Source organism: Bufo gargarizans, chromosome 9 (assembly GCF_014858855.1).
Source record: "Bufo gargarizans isolate SCDJY-AF-19 chromosome 9, ASM1485885v1, whole genome shotgun sequence".
Classification (NCBI taxonomy): domain Eukaryota; kingdom Metazoa; phylum Chordata; class Amphibia; order Anura; family Bufonidae; genus Bufo; species Bufo gargarizans.
Window position 1 is genome coordinate 85,573,028 of NC_058088.1, and position 20,488 is coordinate 85,593,515.

At 43.2% G+C, this 20,488-nt stretch overlaps 1 protein-coding gene across 1 annotated transcript in view; it reads right to left on the bottom strand.

Annotated features, from left to right (window-relative positions):
- Positions 1 to 201: 201 nt before the first annotated feature.
- Positions 202 to 20,488, bottom strand: part of TMEM164 (transmembrane protein 164) — a 65,689-nt gene continuing 45,402 nt past the window's right edge. The window contains exons 4-6 of the mRNA XM_044306299.1: positions 11,455 to 11,533; positions 10,297 to 10,397; positions 202 to 3,520 (exon numbers count right to left, since the gene is read on the bottom strand). Of these exons, the coding sequence (XP_044162234.1) occupies positions 3,314 to 3,520; positions 10,297 to 10,397; positions 11,455 to 11,533 (387 nt within the window). The 3' untranslated portion in view covers positions 202 to 3,313. The remainder of the gene's footprint in view (positions 3,521 to 10,296; positions 10,398 to 11,454; positions 11,534 to 20,488) is intronic.

Sequence of the window (20,488 nt, forward strand, 5' to 3'; positions counted from 1 at the left end):
TTACATGTGCACTTGGCAGCTGAAGACATCTGTGTTGGTCCCATGTTCATATGTGCCCGCATTGCTGGAAAAAGTGATGTTCTAATATATGCAAATGAGCCTCTAGGAGCAACGGGGGCATTGGTATTGATGTTTTTATGCCTGGCTCTGTCAATCAATCTGCAGAAGGCACAGCAGTTGCAGAGAGAGCAGAGCAGTGTAACGGCAACGCCCCCATTGCTCTACAGTTTCATTTGCATATATTAAAAAAAAATTCTCAGCAATGCAGACACATGGACATAGGACCAACACAGATGCCTTCAGCTGCCAAGTGCACATCCAACAGGTCAGGCTACATTGAACTGTCCGGCCGAAACCTGGCTTTTATGATGGAAAGAGGCTTCATCACCACTGGACCTCATTACAGTCAATCGGCATCCGGCCTTGATCTAGAGAATCCAGCCATGCTGGATCCTGTGAACCAGAGATGTCAACAGTTTCATGGGTACAAAGCTGCTGACAGATGTCTTTTTATAAAGACAGATAACTGAATCGAAAGGAGTTTTAAAGAGGTTTAGTAGCGATATTCCCCCATTGTTTAGTTTTAAAAAATAAAAAGATATTTGAGAGCGATATTTGTCATTATGTTATATTAAAGGAAAGATGGGTCTCCTTGATGATGGGACCAATTAAATGAGTGTTTAAAATTTGAAGGGTGAAGCAGTGGATGTATGCTACTCATTTATGGCACTTATGTTACGTAGTCAATACAGACATGTCACCTGAGAACACAGTGAAAGAGAAATGGTTGTTTCAATCATGAATCAATAGCACAAGCACAGAAGAAACTTTGTAATATATCTAACTACTGAAAAATATTCTTTACATCTTGACTCCTCCTTCCTTTTGCCTCCTGCACCGATCACTCACTTTCAATTAGTACATATGAATCATAGATTAAACAGATTTTCAGCTTCGCTGCTCCCTATAGAAGTCTATGGAGAGGATAGAAGGTGAGGAGCAGCTGCAGCGAGAGAGAGCCAAAGACACACAGCTGCATATGGTAAGTTTTCTCACGCCAATGCAGAATTCACAGCTACACAGCTCCGTATTGCTGCATAACATGCTCCATGCTATGGTTTCTTCGGAGGATGTGCTACAGAGAGAGGGAAACAGGATCTCCTTTCCTGTATGTGTGCTGTGTAAGGCTAAGTTCACACAGCAAAAACGGCAGAAAAATCATCTGAAAACAGGTGGTTTTGGAGGCAAATTTCTAAATTGGTGGTGGATTTAGAGGACTATTAAGATGTGTTTTTGAAGAGTTTTTGGTTGAGGATTGGGAAGAGTTTTTTGGAGGTTGTAGAAGTGCTTTTTTTTCAGGATTTTTCTTATCCAGCCCTTGGGTGGGATAATTTAGAATCATTTTAGGTGGTGTAAACACCATTAAAAAAGTTTCTAAAACTGCCAGCATTTTTATTTCCACTTCCCTTCCATTGACTTCAAAACAAAATTCACTAACAATTCGCTTCTAAGAACATGCCTCTTCAAGATGGAGCATGCTGCTTCCCAAGCTGTTTTTTCATCATGTGAAAAAAAAAAAAAAAAAAAACGCAAGTTCTGCCTCCTATTGGAATGAATTGGAGGCTTTTTAGTTGTGTTTTTTTGGTGCAGATAACAGTACGGTCAAAAACAGCGCCAAAAAATGTTGTGTGAACGAGCCCTTAGGGAGAAATCTAAGCAGTTAGTCTACAGATCTGGAGTGGAGCGCTGCAAAAACTGACAATTCGATTTGAAGCTTGTAGAGGGAAAACTGCTGATACAGGCAGTAGGAAAGTCATATAATGGTCAGATATTGTGTTACTCCTCATGGGCAAGCTAATCCTGCCCAGAGGAAAGCTAGATTAAAAAAAAAAAAAATCACAAATGTACGCTAGCATTATTGCAGAAATAAACCATTAACGCCACACCTATTACAGGTTTAGGATATATCCAGTCAAACATTTTTTTCTATCTACAGGATTAGCAGAGCTGAACTTAACATTATTTACAGCTTTGTTATACTACCTCGGGCTGTGCTCAATGACAAAGCTCTCTCACTTTTATAGATTTCACCAGGTAGGTCTTGTGACCTGCTGGTAAGAGACAACGCGACTTGTGGTGCCCAGAATTGGCCGGACGCCAATTAGAGACATTGGGGTTAAGTTACTAAAGAATACACCTATCTTGCTAAAATGTCCACTGGAATAAGATGCAGTAAATTTATGAAGACGTGCATGCCTTTTAATAAATTTGCCTCATCTTATTTCGTCCTTGTAACTGAAACCAAAATCTAGTCCACCTAGGAGAGGTCTTAGATCTTCGCTATAATTTATACCAGTTTTCTGATGTAAATTATTGGAGAGTCTTGTCAATGTCAATGGCACAACTCATTTGGAGATGACAGAAATGTGGCTTCTATGTATATATTAGAGCTCAGGAATATTCATGTGTATTGTGTGTGTTCGTGATAAAATAATGTGAGCAGATCATAGAGGTATATTTTGCAATATCATTATGTAAAATTAATAATTATTTTAAATCACTAAACTCCAAATGATGGATTAGAGTAAGGCATTCATGTCACTTTTTTAAACAAATAGTGTGTGGTAAGACTTGTTTTTAGCAAGCCATGCGTTTATCCACAGAAGAGTGAGTATTCCCCTTGTGTCACCGTCTTCTGTAGATCATTAGGATTTAAAAAGCCAATGTAAGAAGAAAAAAACAAAAAAAAAAAAAAAAACAAACAACCATGTAAAAAACGCTCATTGCCACATGTGTTTTTTCAAACAGGACCGAAAAAAGATGGATGCCTAATGGCACAAAAATGCCATGCAAGCAATGAACCTTTTTTCTAGCCAGAATGGTTTTATGGAGGCAGAAGTCTGGGCATATGGGCGAGTGTCCGTCTGTGCGGAATTGCAATATCCCTATAAAAATCTATAAATAAAATTATTATTCTTGTAACAGACTGTTCATATAAAGTAAAAACCAATTATGTTCCCTGTCTCTGTGCAGAAGAGCCACCACAGCCCTTGGCTAATAAACTCTTCTGCGGCTAGAATAAAAGCATTTCAGCTGAAAGGGCTGCACGACTTTGGAAGATAAAAATAAAAAAAAAAAAAAAAAAATATATGAAAAGGTGTTGGACGCTGCAGTCCGTTCTGTAAGGTCACTTGTTTCTGTAATTGGAAGTCCGTAACACTGTTTCATCAAGGTGCTGGTAGCCCTTTTAACCTCCATATGCTTAATTTGGCTATAAAAGGAGGTTAAAGCTGATTTTTCCAGTAATGAACAATCAATCCACTTTCTTTCCAGAGAAGGGAAGCAGCTCCACTAGGAATTTATACCCTGGCACACCAGGAGAGAACAGAGCCACAATAAGTTTCCCATGGATCATAGTCATAAGCGTTTGATGCCCTGAAGCCCATATACGATACCATGGCCCATAGAACGGATCTGAGATGGCTGGGCACAGCATGTTGTTCAAGTTCACCTCTACAATCTATGGGAAGATACAAAAACAAGACAGTTAGTCCAATAAGTGAGATCAGCAGTACATGAGGAGACAGAAAACTTTGTCATCTAATCTTATTAGAGGAAGGTCTCATCTTCCTCACCTTCCAGTGATAAGTATCCCCTTTCAATTTCTGCATGGTCTCTGTAAATGTTCACAAAACTGCTCATTGCTCCCCCAACACAACCTCTAGAAGGGCTTATTCACACGACTGTTCTATATTTTTGTGGAACAGATCATCCATGTGCTTTCTGCATCCGTAAGTTTATTCCACGAAAAAAAAGTCTGCAAAATACAGACCGCTTTTGCGTATACATGATTTATGTGCATACATGTGTATACATGTGCATGAGGCCTAAAGATAGGGATTTTCGCACATATGGAAAAGGCTACATTTGTATGTTTATTCTGTCAATACACTGTCTGGTTAATCTAAGCCCTACCCCGAAAACAAGACCTAGCCCTATTTTGCAGGGTTTTGAGAGTAGGGCTTAAATAAATAAGCCCTAAATAAATTTTATATTTATGGAAGTGTGGGTGATTCAGCAGCTCTCACTAACGGCCTTTAAGTTGCCAGGCAGGACCTCGGCGCCGGAAATCTCTGCTCTCCCAGCTGATCGGAGGCAGGAAGGAGTTACAGCAGTGCAGGCTGCAAGCACTTAGCTTTCAGTGAAGCTGCTAGCCCGCGCATACCATCTACCGTACAGGTACATCGCTGGGCGGGCTGGACGGCTTCTCTACCCTGTACTGCCGCACATTCGAACAATGAGGCAGCAGGAGGATATCCTTTCTCCTCTCTGCTGCCTGGAGCTGGAGGTGCTGATTGGTGGTGAGCGTGTCCTGCTCCCTCCCCCACCAATCAGCACCCCGTCATTTCTCGCGCCGGATCTCCCTGTCTTTTTGTTCAAGCATAAATGTGCGATTGTTGTTCATGGAGCCAAAATAAGCCCTACCACGATAATAAGCCCCAACCCTTTTTTCGGAGAAAAAATAAATAAATTATCTAAGACCCTGTCTTATGTTCAGAGAAAATAATAATAATAATAATAATAATAATAATAATAATAATAATAATAATTATATATATATATATATACACATACATACACACACACACACACACACACACATCCGTGGAAAAGGTCTGTCAGCACTCCCTTTAAAAATGTATCTATATCTATCTATATCTAGAAAAAATGAACTCCGCGGCACATCCAAGTCGTGAAAAAGTAAAAGAAATTTTAATCACCAAACATGCGACGTTTCAATCCTCTCAATGGGATTTTTCTCAAGCAATGACATAGTGGGCAGTGCTTAGTACATATTTAAACATATTGGCATAATAAAACAATCAGTGAATAAATTACAATCAATCAAGGTGATATAGTTCAAAAATTATGACAGCAACAGTGTTGTTATTGTAAATTAACATTTCATGAAACTACATTCAATTTTACAGTGTAAATAATATCCATATCAAATCCAACATAGAGCGTGCTGACAAAATGCAATAATGACAATCCTAATTGCATCAGGTGTGTACCATTATAATAACTAAACAGTGCAGGTGTACCTCAGTGGAATGGTGAGTTAGATTGCAGGGGTGAGCGATGGAATCAAAATCAGAACACGAGGGTCCGAGCGTCTCAAGGGGATCAATGCGCATGTCACAGGACCTTCCTGGGGAATCCGATCACATGATCACCCATTCTGGTCATTCAATGTAATGCGCATGACGCAGGACCTGTGAGTATGTGGTCACAGCACGTGATCACTCCTCTGATCATGTGTTCAAGTAAATCGTCCGGTCATGTGCTTCCGTTTGTCACATGATCGGATTAGACGAACTTGCAGGTTCACGTGCTCAATAAGGTTTGAAGCACATGAAAAAGCATGATTAAACAGATTTGTTTCCAAGGATCATGGTGTGGGACATATATACAACACCTAAAGTAAGTATTAAATATACAAAGTATGAAGAAATAAATGATCTTACGGACATAAGATAATAGGATTGTGTATGCAAGCATGAACAGTAGCGCAGTATATATGGCAGTGTGGGCACCCGTAAACGGATCATTGCCAACCCTAGCGCATCGAATCCCAAGGACAGTGCCATTCATGAGTCAATCATCAATCCGGGAACAAAAATAAATCAAAAGAGTATATACAACTGGAAGTACTATTGTTATGTACAGGGAAGCTGAATGTACTGGGCGGAAGTACCGCCGCTATCCTCACTGTGTGTGGACTTAATTTATTGGTTATTAAATAGCCCCCTAGTCTAATCGAGGATTTCAGTAAATGTGACTTATGTGGTTATCACAAAGTCCCAACCTGATTTGTCCCCCTGTCAGTTGGATACCATCCCTGGAAATCCAACATGGCAGACTCGGGATCATCCTCTAGATTACAGGGGCACAAGATATATAAACATGTCCCTATTCTACCCGAGACTGGTGGCTCAAGAGGCTGACTTGCAACTACTTTTTATTTGGGGATCATTTCTACCTCCAGAGGAAGGGGACCGCCATGGGATCCAATGTGGCCCCGACTTATGCCAACATGGCGGTCTTCTTCCTCGAGGAGACGTACATCTATGTATCGCCCCACTTCCGACATGTTCTGAAGTGGTGGCGATACATAGATGACATTTTTTTGATCTGGACCGGGTTCAGAGGAGGCTCTTATGGAGTTTTTTCAATTTTTGAATACTATTGATTCGGATATTAAATTTACGTTGGAACACTCACGTGAACGATTACATTTTTTGGACACTGTTGTGACCTTACATGATCGTGTGCTATCGACGGGCTTATACTCTAAGCCCACTGATCGCAACACATTACTGAGGTACAACAGTGCACATCCCAGGGCCATGGTCAAGTCCCTTCCTTTGAGTCAGTTTTACCGCGCCAAACGTATAGTCAGTAACAACAATGAATTATCGGACACCCTTAAATGTATGACACAGTCCTTCATAGATAGGGATTATCCTATAACTTTACTTAAACATCTTAACTCTATACAAGATAAAACACGTACAGAGCTCCTTACTAAGAAAAATAAAATTAGTGATAAACAAAGCAAAAGAATTCCTTTGGTAACTACCTACACAGAAGATAGTACACATATTCGGCAAATTATCCTGAAACACTGGCCGGTTCTAAAAAGCGGTCATGAGGGTATTGAGGAATTTCATCTCCCTCCCCTCATGTCATACAAGAGAACTAGGAATCTTAAAGATAGATTGATCCGCACTGACATAGGTACACAAAAAGTATTGGGCCAAACCTTTTTGCGTAGTCCCAAATTGGGCAGCTTTCCATGCTTAAATTGTATCAATTGCCGATACATGCACAAAGGCAGTTTCTTTTTGCATCCACGCACGCAGAAGAAGTACTATATGAAGCACTTTCTGACATGTGACTCTTCTTTTGTTATATACATCCTGTGGTGTCCATGTCAGTTATTATATATTGGGGAAACTTCACTGGATTTTAAAAGTAGAATCAATCAACATCGATACACCATCCGTAAAAAACGGATGGATCTTCCAGTCCCGAAACATTTTACTGACATGGACCACAAGGAACGTGACCTGAAATGTATGCTGGTTGACCATATCCCTATACCTCGGAGGGGTGGGAACAGACTTGCCCTTCTCAAAAAATGTGAGATGCGATGGATTGCAAAACTAAATACTATAAGACCACAGGGATTAAATGTTGATTATAGACCCTGGTTATTGTCCTAGGTGATTGTACTCTTGATTCTGCTCGTATGCTGAGTCTTAAGTGGTTGTGCCCCTTGTTTATCTAACAAGGTGTTCTTATACACTGTTTTTATTACCCTCAGGATTATGGTGACTGTTGTGTGTACCCACAACAAAGTGTGAGCGCTGGAAGATTCATCCACCGGATCATGATGGGACCTATGTATATACACCACTTCACTGCTTTTTACAGCTGTATTTATTTTTATTCTTTTGAACTATATCTTTTTATAACAAGATAGGTTGGATCATGTCTCGGTGCACAGTTGGGTATACGGTCATATCTTATGCTATGCATGACATGTGACTGTGCTCCATACAGGTGCACTGACATATAGATTCGATTGACACATTTCTTTTTTTTGATTGGTATTGCAAGCATTCAACTATACTTAGGTGATGTTGGATAACCTGGGATGGTCTAGTTGCTATACCCATGCGCTCGGAATTACACATGGACATGCCTCTTGAGCCACCAGTCTCGGGTAGAATAGGGACATGTTTATATATCTTGTGCCCCTGTAATCTAGAGGATGATCCCGAGTCTGCCATGTTGGATTTCCAGGGATGGTATCCAACTGACAGGGGGACAAATCAGGTTGGGACTTTGTGATAACCACATAAGTCACATTTACTGAAATCCTCGATTAGACTAGGGGGCTATTTAATAACCAATAAATTAAGTCCACACACAGTGAGGATAGCGGCGGTACTTCCGCCCAGTACATTCAGCTTTCCTGTACATAACAATGGTACTTCCAGTTGTATATACTCTTGATTTATTTTTGCTCCCAGATTGATGATTGACTCATGAATGGCACTGTCCTTGGGATTCGATGCGCTAGGGTTGGCAATGATCCGTTTACGGGTGCCCACACTGCCATATATACTGCGCTACTGTTCATGCTTGCATACACAATCCTATTATCTTATGTCCGTAAGATCATTTATTTCTTCATACTTTGTATATTTAATACTTACTTTAGGTGTTGTATATATGTCCCACACCATGATCCTTGGAAACAAATCTGTTTAATCATGCTTTTTCATGTGCTTCAAACCTTATTGAGCACATGAACCTGCAAGTTCGTCTAATCCGATCATGTGACAAACGGAAGCACATGACCGGACGATTTACTTGAACACATGATCAGAGGAGTGATCACGTGCTGTGACCACATACTCACAGGTCCTGCGTCATGCGCATTACATTGAATGACCAGAATGGGTGATCATGTGATCGGATTCCCCAGGAAGGTCCTGTGACATGCGCATTGATCCCCTTGAGACGCTCGGACCCTCGTGTTCTGATTTTGATTCCATCGCTCACCCCTGCAATCTAACTCACCATTCCACTGAGGTACACCTGCACTGTTTAGTTATTATAATGGTACACACCTGATGCAATTAGGATTGTCATTATTGCATTTTGTCAGCACGCTCTATGTTGGATTTGATATGGATATTATTTACACTGTAAAATTGAATGTAGTTTCATGAAATGTTAATTTACAATAACAACATTGTTGCTGTCATAATTTTTGAACTATATCACCTTGATTGTTTTTTCTATACCGTTTGGAGGTGGATCGCCGACTCAGCCGCTGGCACTCCGTCCGTACTATTCGGATAGTGGTGCTGCCCACATTCCTTGATATATATATAATATATACACACATACATACATATACACACACACACACACACACACACATATATATATATATATATATACACACTAATACATATATATATATATATATATATATACACACATACATATATACACACACACCATTTTTCATGGTTTTCTGCTTTTGTACAATAAATATATTTTTTTGTATCTTTTTGTCTGTATTCAAAAGATCCATAAAGTTTTTTTTTCCCATCCATAGAGCTTGTTATATGCATTATATAACGCAGTTTTTATTGGTGCCATTTTGGGGTACATAGAACTTTAACTACATTTACTGCAATTTTGTCTTTTTTTATGACGCTCACTGTTCAGGACAAAAAAAAAGGGATAATTTTATTGTACGGGTCATTAAGGAAGAAGCAGTTTTGGATGAATATAGTTTTTATTTTTTTGTTTGAGATAAAAGTGTTTGCAAACAAAACAAAAAAAATGTTTTTTCACTTTCTCCCTTTTAAAAAAAAATATGTTTTCCCTCAGTAGTGGACCTGAACACGTGATCCCCTGATCATCCATATAGTACACTCCAGTACCTCTGTATTACAGCGTCAGTCACAGTAAAACTGACATACTGCTTATTTGGTCCTGTCAAAAGGGGTCTGGCCCCTAGGTCTGCCGTGTACAGTTAGGTTCCTGGCTGCCATAGCATCTCCTCAGCATCCCACTATTACAATGAGCCCCTTCCTTCTCTAACCACTTTGATCCTGGAAGTTTAACCCTTTAGAAGCCGCAATCAACACTGACTGTGGCATCTGACTTGCATCTAATCATGGCAGTAAGAGCAAGGTGTCAGCTGTATAATACAGTCTGCACCTGCAAGTGATGCCAAGTCCATAATATCACAGTGCTGTAATAGTAAGTCTTTGAGTGTTAAAGGGTTTCTCCGGGATTTACATATTTATGGCCTAACCTCAGGAGTCGGACCCCACAGATCAGTTGTATGAAGAGGCTGCAGCCCTCCGTGAGAAGAACGTATGCCTCTTTCTAGGCCATGTGATGGGACAGTGTCTCATGTGAAGATTGATGTTCTTTTCCCTGGGTCTGCAATACGCCTAAGGCCACTTTCACACTCGCGTTTTGTGTAGATCCATCTTGTATTTGCACAGACGGATCCGCACTGAATAATGCAAACGCTTGTATCCGTTAATAACGGATCAGTTTGCATTATTCATTAAAAAAAAGTCCAAGTCAAAACGGATCTGTCTTGACTTACATTGAAAGTCAATGGGGGACGGATCAGTTTTCAATATTTTTATGTTACAGCAAAAACTTCTTTTACAGATACTTTATACTTACAACGCCAAGGATCTGCAAAAAGCTGAAATGGTAGAAAAACATGAGTCCAGTCGATAAAATTGCCCACCAAAAGTTACCAAGTGGCTCTGGAGTGTAGGCACCTAGAGAATCACCATGTAAGAAAAAGTTCAAATTATCAGACTAAAGAAAAAAACAATACAAAACGTGTATATAATAAATATTATTATGAGATACTTAAAGGGGTATTCTGGTAACTGTTAGATCAGGCAGGATAATTATTAGACTGTGCAGGTTCTACCGCTGGGACTCCCACCAGTCACAAGAACAAGGTGCCCCGTAACCAGTGGATTCCCCCAAAATGAACGGTGGCGCCAGCTGGCAATGTGCACAGCTAATCAAGTTATTTATTTGGGAATTACATAAATAGCCAAGTACAGCGCTTGTGATTGTTGGATGTCCCAGCGTATGAAGTTGAACCCCAACCAATCTAATAGTTATCTTCTAACAGGGGGCTAGGGGATTACTTTATATAACCGGAATACCCGTTTAAGACAGCAAATATTTTATTGTATAGTAAAGGAAGGCGCTGCAAAAAGAAACTCATGATACTTCCAACCACTGAACACTAGATGGCAGCAGAATGAAACGTTTTAAACTGGAAAAAAACTACTGTGTTGTGATCGTTACTAAGGATGAGCGAATTACAAAGTATTGCCTCCTATGAGCTGAAGTTATTACTTCGCAAATGTCTCGTTTATTTATAACAACTTTAGAAATAATTTTCCATTGTAAAAAATATTTTCCCGAACTCGTGTTTGATTCCAAGGTACCACTTGGAACCGAACTCGAGCTTGGGAAATGTTTTTTTTACAATAGAAATTAATTTATGAAGTTATCATGTGAAGGCTCGTGAGACTTCGCGAAGTAATAACTTCGGCTCATAGGAGCCAATACATTCTATTACTGTATGGAGTGCTTGCTCGTACAGTATTCAACTGAAGTTTTCCGCAAATCGGCTTTGAATGTTTCATCCGAAGTCGATTCGCTCATCCCTAATAATTACCGTCACTCTACTTGGCGTTTCCGCTAAATGACTCAATACATAACGTATAAAAACCTAGAAATAAATTCCCTATGGAAATGTTACTGTTAGTACTGACCAGCAAACAATGTACAAGTGGTAGCTGGAGAACTTACCTCCCTTCCTCAGTAAGTAGATTGGCACAACGTACAGCAGGATGTGTTGTATATAATACACTTCAACTTCAAATGGCAGCTGCAATGACAAATGAAAAAAAAATCACTTTATATAGAGAGACCCAGACCGGAGCTCATAGTGCAAGTGTACAATGTACACTCCCATTCTACTGTCATTTTCTGAGGCATCATGAAACGTCCTATTTTTCTCTGTTAAAATCCAATTATCCAACTGTAAAAGGGATTAAAAAGGGAACCTGTCATCAACTTTATACTGACCTCATTGGGGGAGGCATAAAATAGTGACAGAAATGCTGATTTCAGCGGTGTGTCACTCATGAGCTAAAAGTAAGTGGTTGGGGGGGCGTGGCTAACGGCCGAAATGAGCGGTCGCACTTGATCTGAGCTCCGGCTCCCGTTTCCATCCTGAGCCATCCTGAGTGCTACAGCAGCAGCTTTTAGAAATAACCGAAGCAGCATACAGCCGGGACCTTACTTACGGTCAAGGATGAGTCCCAGCAAAGCTCAGGCCGCGGCGGACCGGCTGAAAGAATTCGCGCGCCAGGACACCCAACATGGCGCCACGGCGAGCGGAACGCCCCGATCTCAGCACACCCGAGGTCAGGCGGCATTGCAGGCGGCTGCGGACGTGCCAGAGACGGTAGAACTTACCCCTAAAGAAGCGCATGACCAGCTGATGGCCGCGATATTGGTGTGCCAGACCTCCCTCACGACTAAGATTGAGGAGGTACGTGTGGATGTGGGCCTCCTCAGGCATGATGTCCAGCAGCTAAGGGACAGAGTGCGGGGGACGGAGGATAGAATCTCTGAGCTGGAGGACCTTACGCGCCCACTGCCCGCCAAGATACAAGCTCTGGAGGGTTCAGTCTCATTATGGCAGCAAAAATGTGATGACCTGGAGAACAGGGCCAGGAGGAACAACGTGCGCATCTTGGGCCTACCTGAGAGGACGGAGGGGCAGGATCCGGCGGCATTCCTGGAGGCCTGGTTTAAATCAACCTTTCCTGAGGCGGCATCCTCTATGGCGTATGCAGTTGAGAGGGCCCACAGAGTACCGGCGCGCCCGCCGCCTCCCGGAGCCCCTCCTAGACCGCTCCTAGCCCGCATGCTGAATTGGAAGGACCGGGATTTGATCCTTACCCACGCTAGGAAGAAGCAGACCGTCATGCATGAGAATGCCAAGGTGTCTCTGTTCCCCGATTTCTCCGCTGACCTGCAGAAGAGGAGGGCGACCTTCGTTGCGGTGAAGAGGAGACTGAGGGACATGAACTTGCCGTATTCTATGGCGTACCCCGCCAGGTTGCGGGTGGTGGACGGCGACAGATCAATCTTTTTTACGGATCCTAAAGAGGCGGACGACTGGGTCGCAATGAAGAGGCGAAGGTCACCACCACCGCCATGAAGCATGGCGGCACATCCATAACCCGCCTTTGTTATACCCCAGGGACCTTGGGGGCCAGCCGGGACGTATTCTGCACTTACGGGTGGTGCTTCGCTGCCCGCACAAGACAACGGGCTGACATTATGATCTCGGCGTGAGTTATGCTGTTTCACTGTTTATGTGCATATAATAGCTGCAAGCACGACCTATATCGTGCTGAGGGAGTTGGTCAGATACCGGCATGTTCTGTTTTCCATCGTGTGACATGCTGGTCCCTGAATCTGTAGCCGCACAGGAGATATTACCTGTCTTCTGGCATTATACCATGTTCTTCATTGCTAGTTTATGGCATGGTTGGTTTACATTTATGTTGTTTTATTGTGTATGGGCACTATATGGTATGACACTGTTTGTAGGCGGCAAATTCTATGTCTGTGGCAAGGTGGGGACGGGCCTGCACGGAAGTCCCTGGGGGGGAGACAGCCCTGTATGTAGCGGGATGACACTGGAGAAATGGCTGCCATTTAGTTAATGTCGTGGAATGTGAGGGGTCTGGGAGCTCCGGGTAAGAGAATATCTGTGTTCGCGCATGTCCGTAGATATAACCCACACTTGCTCTGCTTACAAGAGACCCATCTCACGGCCGACACGGCATCTAGATTAAAGAAACCCTGGGTTCAATGGTCTAGTCACTCATTTGGTACTTCCCACTCAAGAGGAGTATCCCTACTTGTTAACCGGTCTATTAGGTGGGAGCCGCATACGGTTGAGTCTGATACAGAGGGCAGGTATATTTTTGTCCATGCGCATGTGAATAATATGCCGTTTGTGATTTTAAACATTTATTGCCCCCCACCTACTAACATGTCACTTCTGCAGACCGCGGCTACTTTTGCAGCTCAGTACCCGCATGCTGGGTTGCTGTGTGTGGGGGATTTGAATATGGTTATGGATATGCGGTTGGACCGATTTCATGCTAATCCGGCTTCCCCGCCGTCTGGTGCGCCGAGCTTATTGGCGTCCTGGATTGCGGAGATGGGATGGTTGGACCTGTGGAGGGAGAAGCATCCGGACTCCATAGAGTATTCCTGTTTCACTCCCTCCTCCGGTGCAATGTCTAGGATTGATTACGTGTTTGGATCCCCTGGGGTATGCCTGGGATTGTCAGATATTTCTCATGGTCCCAGGAATGTGTCAGATCATACACCATTATTAGTGAGGCTGAATGATTCACGGGAGGGAGGATCTGGGACTAAATTGAGAATTCACCCCTTCTGGCTCACCCTCCTGAAAGATCAGGACAGGATTCCTGACCAGTTGCGAGTGTTTCTGGAGGTACAGGATGTGGATACGGATCCCTTATTATTGTGGGACACCCTTAAAGCCTATCTTAGGGGGTGTCTTAAATCTTCTATATCTTATATCAAGAGGGAAACCAGGGAGAAGGAGGACTCCTTTAACACTTGCGTTAGAGAGGCTGAGGCGAGGTTTGCAGCTGATCCCTCTGAGGGGAATAGGCAGGACTGGTTGCAGAAAGGCAGGATGTATCTGGTACACTTGCATGAAAAGAGTAACAGGAAGATGTTCTTTTATAAACAACAGGCTTTTGAGGTGGGAGATAGGGCAGGGAGAGTACTGGCGCAGATTGTCCATAGGAATTCGGCTGCTCCACCGGTTCTGCGTATACAGGCCTCAGATGGCGTGGTGAGGGACTCTGTATCAGGTATCCTATCGAGTTTTGCCGACTTTTACAGCGATCTATACCGCTCACGAGAGGAGCACTCGGAGGTAGAACTGGAGAATTATTTAGCTGAGATAGACCATCCGACTTTATCAGTGGAGGACAGCAATGTGATGGAGGAGGACATAACTGTGGAGGAGATACAGGAGGCTATAGGAGACCTGGCAAGTGGGAAGGCCCCTGGCCCTGATGGCCTGCCGTTAGAGGTATATGCTAAATACGCGGATATCCTTGGGCCTCAACTTAAGGCGTTGTTCCAGGAGGCGTGGAGATTGGGTAGGTTGCCTGATTCTATGTATGAGGCGACTATAGTAGTGCTTTTGAAGCCGGATAAGGATCCAGTGGACTGTGCTTCCTATCGGCCGATATCTTTGCTGAACCTTGACTATAAGATTCTGACAAAGATCTTCGCCAATAGGCTGAACAAGTTGATAGCCAGCATAATACATAGCGATCAGACTGGGTTTATACCTGGACGCTCGACCTCTAGCAATATTCGTAGGACTCAAGTCATAGCCCAAATTGGTACTCAGGATGACAGGCAGTGGGCCTTGGCTTCACTCGATACCGCGAAGGCATTCGATTCGCTAGAGTGGGCCTATCTGCTGAAGGTAATGGGGAAGTTTGGCTTTGGTCCTAGGTTCCTGCAATGGATTCGGATATTGTATAAAAGTCCCAGAGCCAATGTCTTGGTGAATGGTACCACCTCAGCTTATTTTGATTTACAAAGAGGTACGAGGCAGGGTTGCCCTCTTTCCCCTCTCCTGTTTGCGATTGCCATTGAGCACCTGGCTCTTCGCATTCGACAGGATCCTCTCTATGCAGGTGTCGAGCTTGGGGGGAGGGAGGATAGAGTGGGCCTGTACGCAGATGATCTCATATTGTTCATTAGTAGGTTGGAGGTGTCTCTGCCACGAGCGATCAGTATTATAGAGACATTTGGTCGGTACTCGGGTTTACATATTAATTGGACCAAGTCGGCTCTCATGCCCTTATGGGACGCCGATTGGCCCATTGAGTATCATAATCTGAGGATTGTGGACCATTTTAAATATTTGGGGATTTTCATTACCAGAGACCCGAGAGAGGCGTACGCCAAAAATGTTGCCCCTTTGGAATCAGTTTTTTCTAGCAAGTTTGCTATCTGGAAAACGCTGCCTATATCTATTATGGGACGGATTAACTTGATAAAGATGATCCTACTACCCAAGGGGCTATATTTGTTGGAACATGCCTGCACTCCAGTATCTAGGAATTTTTTTGATCGGCTTCATTCCTTAATGGTGCAGTTTATCTGGGGCAAGGCCAGACATAAATTAGCCATGCACACGTTACAGCGGTCCAGGATGGCGGGGGGCGCGGCTCTCCCGGATTTTCATTTGTACTTCCTAGCGGGTCAATTGAGGTTTTTAGCTGGGTGGGTTAATGGGCAGCTTCTAGTGAATATGGAATATTACCTGCAGCAGTATCTGGGGCTGTCCAGTTTATGGCCAGTGTTAGAAGGGGCGGGATCGCTGTCAGGGAAATTATTGCAGATTCACAGGCTGGCACATCAAGTTTGGAGAGACTCCAAATTGAGGCGCCATCAGGATTGGGCGGATGATATACCCCTGTGGGATAATCCATTGCTTCCACATTTGCAATCTATGGAGGGGACTCAGATTTGGGCATCTTTAGGGATACATGCGCTGCGCGACTTGTATCAGAATGGTGTTCTTTGTTCCTTTTCTCAAGTTCAGGAGAAATTTGGCCTGGAGCGTACCCAATTTTTTAGATATTTGCAGATCAGGCATGCGCTGCAGGTACAGTTTAGGGATCCAAGCAGGGCCATCTCTCCATATCCCTTAATCGGTGTGGTGAAATCACAAGGGCCTAGGGGTCTAATTTCAGCCCTTTACACTTACTTGTTGGGGTTACGAATGTCTTCACAACCCATTCTAGCCGAAGCCAGGTGGAAGGGTAATATTCCCCATCTTACTGCAGAGGAATGGGCGGATGCGTTGGAGGCTGTCACCTCTGTGTCACCGTCGGTTAACAACAGACTGATACAGTTATATATGTTGCACCGTAGTTATTTGACTCCTACCAGGCTGCATAAGATGGGGAGGATGCCTCAGCCTGATTGCCTTAGATGCTCACAGACTGGCGCGGACTTCTGGCACATGATGTGGGAATGCTCCCATATCAGATCATACTGGCAGGATATCCTTAGAGTCTTGTCGTCATTAGGTATGGGTCCGATTCCGTTATGTCCCAAGGTATGTTTGTTGGGCGTATTAAACAACGACGGGTGGTCACATTACAATAAGATACTCCTCAGTGAATCCCTGTTTATGGCCCGCAAGGTGATAGCTCTAAAATGGATGGCGGTCGATCTTCCTTCTGTGGGAATCTGGAAGAGGCTAGTGAACCAGATCATCCCATACGAAAAAGTATTATATGTAAATAGGAAGTGCCCTGACAAATTTCAGAAGGTTTGGGGACTATGGTGCGACTCTACTCTAACCACATCGCCCAATTCTACAAGGTCAGACAACCCCTGAGAGGGGCACAGAACCTCTAGGTTCTCTTTATTTTGATTCGATGCTTTGATTGTCCACACTGTGCTTGGGAGGGAGGGAAGTGATGACTTCTGTGCAATGGTGTACTCTTTCTTTATTGTGCTGTATTATGTGACATTTCGGTATGTTTTCATTGTACTTGCTGTAGCCTACTGTATGTGATTTTACGATATGCATATGTCTATGCCATATATGTGCCTTGTTACTCTTTTTCAATAAAACGAGTTTAAAAAAAAAAAAGTAAGTGGTTGCTGAGAACCAACATCATAATCATTGCAGCCCAGGCCTGGAAAAGAGTCACATCTACCCAAGAAGAGTCCTGGTTAATCTCCTGCTCCCCCCCCCCCCCTATCTGCTGCTGATTGGCAGTTCTCTCCTACAGAGAAAGGGAGGGAACTAGGTAGAAGACTGTCAGCCATCAGCGGGTGGGAGAGCAGGAATTCATGGATAACCAGGACTCTTCTCAGGTGGCCGGGACTCTTTTCCAGGCCCAGTCTACAATGATTGTGATGTTGGTTCTCGACAACCACTTACTTTTATCTATTAAATGACAGACTGCTGAAATCAACTCACCTGTCTACTGTATACTGCCGTTAGTATGGGCAGCATAAAGTTAATGAGAGGTTCCCTTTAAAGGGGTTGTCTGCTTTTTAGTATTGATGATCTATCCTCAAGATAGGTCATCAATATCAGATCGGCAGGGGTCCAGCACCCCCTGCGATCAGTTGTTCGAAGAGAAGGCAGCGCTCTGCTCTGTTTACATGCTCGCCACAGCAATTGCAGTGCTGTAGTATTCCCTTGAACAGACATTGCCGTCCTGTAGAGGTGAATGGGGACACCATACTTGTAATTACACCTGCTCAGCACTACAATTGCTGCGGCGAGCAGGTAAACAGAGTAGCGAAGGCAGCGCACATACGAGCTTATTGGCGGTGTTGCCGGGAGTCGGGCCTCCGCTGATCTGATATTGATTACCTATCCTGAGGGGGAAAAAAAAAAAAAAAAAAAGTCAGAGGCAGGTGGGCGAGGAGAGCTGTGAGCTTATGAATATGGGGACTCACTGGCATGCGCTGGAGCTGTAAGGACATGGCAGCAGAAAACTGGTGACAGATTCCCTTTGCGGTGGGTTTGTGGGACCCCATGAGCACTATTATATTTTTTTTCTTTAATACATATTCATAGTGGTTATAACTCTGCAGGGGATTTGTATCTCTGAAAGAGACATATAAATAATACAATTCTGTCTGCCTACAGTCACTAGAGGGGGAAGACTGCATACACTGAACTCTGTAATAAAACAGCATGCAGTAAGCTCCCCTAGTGGTGAATGCAGGCTGTAGTGTTAAATTACCTGAAAATACCCTGAATAGTATAAGTTAAAGGACAGCACTGCTTCAAGTAAATTTACTTTTTTTTTTTTTTTGTTTATTGGTCAATACAAAATAGTTGAAAATAGCACATGTCCTTGGTCTAATGCTGCTGATTAAAGCACTTTTCAGCGAATTCTATCCTGAGGATAGCTCATCAATATCTGATCAGTGATCCGAGCCCAGCATCCCCTCCAATCAGCTGTCCCAGTGAGCACTTTGCCATTTCCTAGGCCAGTGGCCTCATGTTAATTGACCACATGGCCCATTTGTAGCTCAGTCCCATTCAAATAATTGGGCCTGGGCTGCAATACCAAGCATAGATGCTACACAATATATGGCACTATGCTTGGCATGCTGTTGACTGTTCAATCAGGTGATAAGTGGGAGTGCCAAGAGACGGACCTCCACCATTTAGATACGGATGACCCATTCTGTGGCCAGGTCATAAATTCTAAACTACTGGAAAATACCTTCAATAACCATCTCTTTTTTGTAACCAAATAACTGGCTATAAAGTCCATTTAATTATGTTTGTTATTCTTGTTCCATTTAGCCTGATGAAGGGCCTTACACCCAAAATGCTGCACATTTTTCCCAGATGCACCAGCTATTGTTGTATTAACCCATTAATGAAAAAATAAATTTCACCTGAACTGCATCTCACCCTAGCAGTGCTGTTTTTACTCTTTCTTCATGGCTAGAAAATCTCAAAATGATTGTAAAAACATTTGCTGAAACTACAAATTAATCTAAAAGATAAAAGATTGGCAAATAACGGTGGGCACAAGTAGTGGGTAAATAAAAGGATTCGTTCGTAACGGCAGAGATAAGAAGGATTGGGCTCAACAACCTGTACTTCGCCTAGGCTAGGTTAGCATCTGCTATAGGGTATTCTGGTTGTCTGCTCCTCTAACGGTATTTTACAGGCGACCCAGTAGATCCTATTGTAGTGAATGAGAATCTTGTCGGCCCCAACGTTGTCTGGCTGTGCCAGATACAGCAATTCCAGTAGTCTAGTCCTCCTAAACTGTAATGCAGATGTGGACGTAGCCTTAGCTAGTAACCAGGCTGGATATTAAGGATTTATTAGTGATATACAATACCCACATATAAATCCATACATACAGGAAACATTTCCTAAAGCTAAACTTACAGGGCGAAGATCAGCTAAAACCAGAGAAAACAGGTACAGTAGTCCGCACCTGTAAATGATTCACCAGCTCTCAAATGTATATTAGTCTCATGTATAACTGTAGCTTAAAGTGAACCTGTCACCGGGATTTTTGGGTATAGAGCTAAGGACATGGGTTGCTAGATGGCCACTAGCACATCCACAATACCCAGTCCCCATAGCTCTGTGTGCTTTTATTGTGTAAAAAAAACGATTTGATTCATATGCAAATTAACATAAAAGAGTCATATCTTACTTGTGTGAGCAGAGAAGAGTCATATTTTCAAGCTTTGACTCATCTCAGGTTAATTTGCATATGTATCAAATCGTTTTTTCTACACAATAAAAGCACACAGAGCTATGGGGACTGGGTATTGCGGATGTGCTAGCGGCCATCTAGCAACCCATGTCCTCAGCTCTATACCCAAAATCCCGGTGACAGGTTCCCTTTAAGAAGACTGGAAAGGCCCTTTAAATGTATTCTTCGAGGGCAGCATAAACTAAACTAGTGACAGAGACCTGGATTCAGATACAGCTGCCGGTTCCCTCTACCCTAAGGCCTCATACACCCGACCGTTTTTATGGTCCGCATCCAAGCCAGTTTTTGCGGCTTGGATGCGGGCCCATTTACTTCAACGGGGCCGCAAAAGATGCAGACAGCACTCCGTGTGCTGTCCGCATCCGACGCTCCGTTCCGTGGCCCCGCAAAAAAAATATACCATGTCCTATTCTTGTCCATTTTGCAGACAAGAATAGGCATTCCTACAATGGGCCGCCTGTTCCGTTCTG